At 39.5% G+C, this 7,132-nt stretch overlaps 1 protein-coding gene across 1 annotated transcript in view; it reads right to left on the bottom strand.

Annotated features, from left to right (window-relative positions):
* The window catches only part of PHKA2 (phosphorylase kinase regulatory subunit alpha 2), a 41,636-nt gene that overhangs the window by 12,869 nt on the left and 21,635 nt on the right, over nt 1-7,132 (bottom strand). Inside the window, exons 21-27 of the mRNA XM_057386796.1 lie at nt 6,783-6,916; nt 5,182-5,338; nt 3,691-3,770; nt 2,979-3,057; nt 2,742-2,871; nt 2,105-2,206; nt 1,478-1,596 (exon numbers count right to left, since the gene is read on the bottom strand). Of these exons, the coding sequence (XP_057242779.1) occupies nt 1,478-1,596; nt 2,105-2,206; nt 2,742-2,871; nt 2,979-3,057; nt 3,691-3,770; nt 5,182-5,338; nt 6,783-6,916 (801 nt within the window). The remainder of the gene's footprint in view (nt 1-1,477; nt 1,597-2,104; nt 2,207-2,741; nt 2,872-2,978; nt 3,058-3,690; nt 3,771-5,181; nt 5,339-6,782; nt 6,917-7,132) is intronic.

The following is a 7,132-nucleotide window of genomic DNA, read 5'->3' as shown; positions in this document are numbered from 1 at the left end:
GGCAAAGTGGGGGGTACCAAAATAAACCCAGCCAACTCCTCCTCTGTGCAAAACACCAATTTCCATGGAATGCAAAAGCAACAAAGGAACTATGTTTGTGATGTCAAGAGAGGTCCAAGTATTCCAGCTCTTATTTCAAACAAAATCTTGCTGCCATCTAGAGCCTTGTCCCTCCTCCTCCCTGGAAAGGCCCCAAAGCAGCCACCCTGTGTCACTGGGAGCCCTGTTAGACTGAGCCTAAGGCCAGGACAGCACAGTCACAGCACCTTCACAGCACCCCAAAGCTCCAGATGGTGCTGCAGCAGTGACACAACTCAGACAGAGCACCCAGGTCTGTGAGACACAGGGCTCTCTGCTTCCCTGCCTGATCATGTCCCATGAAAAATCATGGACTGATCTCTCCTGTCCCCTGCAAATGCTCCATGGTCAGACCATGTAAAAACACCACTCCTTTTTGAAGGCTTATTCAGTCTGTTTCATACAATCAAAGGAACACATCCAACACTTCCTCAGATAAGGCTGCTCAAAGCCCCATCCAATCTGACCGTACCCATTTCCAGGCTGGGCCATCCACAATCTCACAGGACAACCTGTTCCACAACCTCTGCCTCTTCATGGTAAAAAATGCAGTCCTTGCATCCAATCTAAACCCACCCTTGCAGTTCCAAACTGCTGCCCCTTGTCCTGTCACTCTGGGCCTGGCAAAAAGCATCTTTTCATCTTTCCTGTAAGCCTCCTTTATAAATTGCAAAACTGCAATAAGGGCTCCTTGGAGCCTTCTTCTCTAGGCTGAATAACCCAGGAGGAAAAACAGAACCATTCTTACAAATMTATTTTATTTGACCACTACCTTCCTATTTATTTAAAGCAAAAGAAAATTACTAATGGAGACACCAARTAGAGAAATCAAACCACTGATAACAAAACCATCAGTCACATTCATTCAGAGTATTTTGACTGTGTTTTCTGTGATCTCTCCATATACTCAGTTGAAGTGGCATTTAAAGTATTGAACTTGAATACACACATGTATAAATTATATCAGTAATCACCCTCCATTCCTGAAGAAACAGAACTGGAAGAAAACAAAGCAAAATTCCTTTTCCACATGTATCTTTTCCAAAAGGAATGTGGTCCACTCTTGCAACTTGGGCCAAGTACAAGAACAAACAGTGCACAAAAGTTTCTCTTTGTACATTTAACTTCTCCTCAGCTAAACATGAKAAGAGAACTGTTGTTACAGTGGATGCCATGAATGCATTGGAGTTTGTTCAAGTTCTTCTCATTCAGCATGTGAAACAAGAACAAAAGAGGAAACACATTTTTGGAGGAAAAAAACCCTATCTGCCTTCTATTTAGTGACCAATTTTAAAATCAAAGCATCTTTGGAGATTTCTGTCATTTAGCAAGAATAAAACCTAACACACAGTTCCAGAACAGCTGTACTTTCTGATGAGCTTTGACAAAAAACCCTCACCTGCTTCATCTCACTCTTCAGTTTAGTGATGCCACTTCTTTCTGTTTTGGTTGCTCCAGAATGCCCCATCTCACGAATAGAAATGGCAGGGCTGGATGAAGAAGAATCTACAGGTCGCACTAAAGAAGYAAATGGACATTTTTAACATTCTAGGGGCAGAAAAACAGATGAAATTTTACCTAAGAAGTTAAACACAAATCTTTCAGAAAATGTTCTTGGTGATGGCATCCTTTCAAATCACACCAAGAGTTCAAAGCTGATTGTATCAAGTGAGGGGCCTAAATCCATACTTAGATATCAGAAAGTGATTCTCCAATTGAGCTTTTGTAGCTTTTGTCAGTTTGCAATGAGTCTCTGACTTTTGTTCTGGTCCCAGAAAATTTCTTCATTTTAGCAGTTTGCCTTCATATTACTGAAACCTTGATACAATCTTATTTCAGTGCAGGATAGTTTCCATCTTTTTTTTTTTTGTTTGTTTATTCCACAGCCTACACACACATAGTGGTTAATACTTTACCTTATTAATAGTGATTAATACATTGCCTAATACCTTTATTTCATGTGCAGAAAGAATAGATCTCTACTCATAAGACAGTGTAACTTAACATACAAAACCAAACAACTTACAGCTTCTTTCCACTCCAAACTCTTTCCCACTGAGAATATGATGTAGGAGACTTTTCATATCAAARGGGCTTAAATTCATCAAACTCTCTGAAGCTTCTTCACCTAATTAAAYAAAACAAGACAAATGTCACAAAACAGAAAGCTGTAGCTGATGGATGAATTCCAATCAAATTTGACTTCGTGGCTATTGCTTCCTTTAAAAAATTAATACACAGTCACATTTCAAAGAAAATACATTTCAGGACTAAACAAGAAACATGCATTGATTTTTATTATGTCACAGTTTGTGCAAAATGTCCCTGAAGCTCATGGTGAGAAAGCAGTTGCTCCCTTGCAGAATAAGATCATTGGAAAGGCATTGCAGTCATCTCCCAACAGCAGATGACATGTGGGTCTAAATTACAGAGCTGGAGTTATTCCATAAAGAATATCCTTTGATATTCTTTGAATAATTGGGTACCACGGGGAGAGTAATCTTTCATTAAGTAAAAAAAAAAAAGTGATTTTCCAAGTTTGTAACGGCACATTTGAACCAAGAGGTTAATAAAAGGGTTTAACACATAAATGAACCGATCAGCCACAAAGGGTGAAGCAAAAATGATGCCATAAGTATCTTTAGAATAAAACTGTCTCTTACCTGAGCATTTGAGGCTCCGTGCCAGCTCGGTGGCCATCACCTGGATGATGAGCCCGATGCGCAGCCGCAGCATCTCCACAAAGAGACTGGGCTGGGACCTGACGTACATGGCCAGGTACATGATTATCTCCTGGAAGGAAAATCCATAAAACCCATCAGAGTGGGGCTYCATGGCTCTCCCAGTGTCAGAACCAACACTGGCACAGCCAAAGCAGCCTTTTGGCACATCCTGCATACCTGTGTCAGCACTGCAATGCTGATGTCTTGGCCACTGGCTTCGTAAATGAGATCTGTGAGCTCCTCAGGGGGCAGAGGGCTGCAAAAAGATGAACCACAGCAGCAGTGACTGCCACAGCCAGGTTTTAAACTCTTCAACAAGTACAGCTACTAAACCCTTCAACAAGTACCACTATTAAACTGTTCAACAAGTACAGCTACTAAACTCTTCAACAAGTACAGCTACTAAACTGTTCAACAAATACAGCTACTAAACTCTTCAACAAGTACAGCTACTAAACTGTTCAACAAGTACAGCTACTAAACCCTTCAACAAGTACAGCTACTAAACTGTTCAACAAGTACAGCTACTAAACTGTTCAACAAGTACAGCTACTAAACTGTTCAACAAGTACAGCTACTAAACTGTTCAACAAATACAGCTACTAAACTCTTCAACAAGTACAGCTACTAAACTGTTCAACAAGTACAGCTACTAAACTCTTCAACAAGTACAGCTACTAAACCCTTCAACAAGTACAGCTACTAAACTGTTCAACAAGTACAGCTATTAAACTCTTCAACAAGTACTGGCATTGAGTCACCCAGAATAAAAGCACCTACAGTTCTGTCTGGGTGGCTGCAAATCCTTTTTGAGAGCAGGGAAGGTGTAAAAGAAGATAACAGCAGGAAGATGAGGGCAGCCAGGAGCTGAGGCAGAGCTCCAACTTACGTGGTGATGATTTTCTCCCGGGGTTCTGGTGGTAAGCCCACTGTAAGTTGTTTGTGGTGTGACAGAAGATCTGTGCATGCCTGTCATAAGGGGACAAAATGCAAGAGAACTTTCTCTGAGTTACGTGCAAGTGATATGGCTTTTAATTCCCAAAATTAAACTAATTCAGTTTCTTTAGCAGTTTTTGAATGCATTTCTATTAATTACCAGACATGCAGGTCCAGCAGAAAGCTGTTAAAGTTTCCAAAGATCTCCTGAGGTCAACAAGAGTTTAGGCCAGGCTGAACGTGGCCTATTTCTCTGCTCAGTGAAATCAGCAGCCTAATGATTAGATTAGGAACTCCAGTGGGGCTGGCAGATCARTAAAGGCTTTCATCCTTTATCCTATGATAAACTTTGGTTCTTTATTTAAGACAAAAATATTTTTAATCAATGGAAAGTTTGGCATCATTAGATAAAGAAAATCCTGTGTACTAATGTGTCAGCATCACATTCCCAGTACATTCTGAAACTTTCCCCAGTACCACAGTGTTTACTTTTTMTATCGACCTCTTTTAAAAGTGGGTGTTCAATTTACCTGTTTAAKTATCCTGAAACAAAACCTCACTCTTATTTTGAAGAGTCCATTTTCACTCAACATGAAGAGAACAGATCATGTCTATTCTATTCCTCCCCAATTCTTTGTCAATACCTTCTCCAGGTAACATCCATGGCTTTCTGTGAGCACATCTACAATGTCTCTTGGGAATGGAAAAAGTTCTGTGCTCAAGCCAGTGATTGTCACAAACTGATCAGGACTGTCACTAAAATAGGGCATCCCAGGAGTGACAGTCAGAGCCCTGAAAATGCCCAGGAATTATAGAAAGAGCTCTTTGGAAATATGCACGGAATAAYTGGAAAATTAAACAAATACTTTGAGAGTATTTGAGAGGAAGCATTTTTGCAATGATCAGAATCAGATCTGTACTCAAAGAGAGGGTTTTTCTTGTTACCACTTAATAGTCACAAAGATTGAAATGGTTCCAAAATCCATTCACATGGCAGACTGTCCACCCAAGAGGATGGGAATGGGCAGAACACATTTTGTGTCATCACTAGCATCTTGATATAGCTCCAAAAGAGTTCAAATCATTACAACAGCAACAGACAATTACCAGTGACAACTGCAGCTACCAAAGAATACAAAATTAATTCTCTGATTAACAGAGGTCAAATGAAGCCTTCACAGCAATTTAGTGTAGCATTCTCAGCCCATGCCAACTTTAGCACAGTTCGCAGTACAGACGAAAGACAAAGCAACCAATATTTAATTTAAAAATAAATTTAAAATTTAAATATTTTAAAATAAACAAAGCTGAAAAGCAACCAATATTTAATTTAAAATGCTGCATTATTTATGTTGTCAACAAAAAGTAGAAGGGCCAAGCCCAAACTGGTAGTTTTATCAGTTCCCAGGCAGGAAGCTGAACCAGGATTATTTGCATTTCATACCTCAGCCAGGACTTCAACTTTCTTTTTGAGTATGCCCGAAATGTAACGGATTAAGCCCCATTCTTGATGAAGACCTGCTTTTCTGTAGAGCTCATTGAGGAGGCAGTGAACAGTGACCCCACAGTGTCCATCCAGCTCTGTGTCCCACTCAGCACCTCTGCACAAAACAAACACAGCAATTTCATCAGCTAAAATGCTAAACCTCACCCCACAGGCAGAGTTTCACTGCCTGGCTGATGTTGGTGACACAATGAAATACCAATTATACTGATTATATATCAAATATATATATGAAATACCAATTATACTGATTATATGTGAACAAAATACTCTTGGTAGCAGGAACTTTCACACTGATTTGAGCACTCATTCAGCTGTGACTTGAACACAAATCACCTGAAGGATTTCCCACTGGACTTGAAATTCAGCACTTACACAAAGGAACACTCCATACAATGCTTTTTTTCAGAGCAGAATGCATCAAATTCAGTACTGCTGAACACTACACCCAATTTTCAGATGCTGCAGGGGAATTTTTTAGCCTTGCCTCTTTTTTAGCTATTAACTAAACTTCCATGTTGCTTATGGCATTACTGAAAAAGCAAAGATTTCTGTTCCTCTCCTGGTTTTGAAATTCACTGCATTTTGGCTTYTCTTTGCTAATGTTTTGGAGTGTCACAGAATGACTTTTCAGCTCCTGTAGATAGAGTGGACTCAAGGTCCATCTGCCTGCCCAACAGAGACTCCCCTGAAATTACTGGTATCAGATGCAGTTAAACCACAAAACAGATTTTTATAGAATTTCCTTTACTCTTTAAGAGAAGATGCTAAACAACATTTTGCTTGGGAAATCAAGATCAAAGAAGAGGTCCTCACAGGAGACAGACAAACAAAAATGCAATCTTTGCAGCAGTAGGGGAGACCATCTGTGRTTAACACATCCTTGTCTTTGCACCAAAAGCCAACTGCCTGACAGCTTCTAGCACTATTCTCCTGACAGGAAAAAARAAGCTCAATAAAAACACTTCAGAAGATGATTCTGTTGTTTTTATTTGCATTTTAAACCCATTKAAATAGCAGGTGTTTACTAATCCCAGCAGATGAGTCTAGACTGCTTCCAAGAATGTTTTAAGAAGTACCAAGTTTTAGCCAGTTATGTACTTAAATATGCAGAGAGATTAGAGGAAAAATAGTGGACACTCATGAAAATTGCATTGTGCTTTTAGTTAGAAAATGATAAGATGAAGTTTCCCTCCACTTCCATTCTTGTGAATAAAAATTACACCCAATCTTTAAATGAACTTTAAATGGAGTGCCACAAACACAGCAGGGTGTGCTCTCACTCATGGAAAGGATTTGTCTCCAATTTGGGAGCCCTGGAGAATTCATGTATTTACAACTGTGTGCCAATCAACTCTAAAATTTGCACAAGTCTTTAATATCCAAATCATTTCTGTACCCAAACTAACTGAAAATCTGCTTGTTAAAGCACAGAGCATTTCCATTCTCCCCTCAAAACACAACAGTGATAAACTTTTGCACAAGAATAATCAGTTGTGACCAAACCCAAAGATGCTGAAGTTCATATTCAGGCAACTTACTTTAATATATGCAAGATATATAAAATATCTGCTTGATCATGGAGTGTTGGACATTCCTTCAGCTGCTCAACCAGCTTCCTGCAATCCAAATCACCATGAGCATCTTTAGGTAAGGGCAAGGTATTTTCACGCTCCTGATAACAAAGATGGATGAAAAAAATAAAAGACAAATTGAAAAATGTAGATCTGCAACTTCCTGGAACTTACAACTTTCCATTAAAAGATAAGAACAGACTTGCAACAAAGCTCTGCACTTGAAATACAGACACATCACTTAGTTCTTGCTGGGGCACAAAAAGGAGACTAATCCCAAGAAACACAACACCCAGAATGAAACCTTGTGCTTTTTG

This window comes from Malurus melanocephalus, unplaced genomic scaffold, assembly GCF_030028575.1.
Source record: "Malurus melanocephalus ecotype Western Australia unplaced genomic scaffold, MMel_1.1 scaffold_1060, whole genome shotgun sequence".
Lineage (NCBI taxonomy): Eukaryota > Metazoa > Chordata > Aves > Passeriformes > Maluridae > Malurus > Malurus melanocephalus.
The sequence above is the reverse complement of the archived record's forward strand: the minus strand, read 5'-3'. Positions and strand labels throughout refer to the sequence as shown.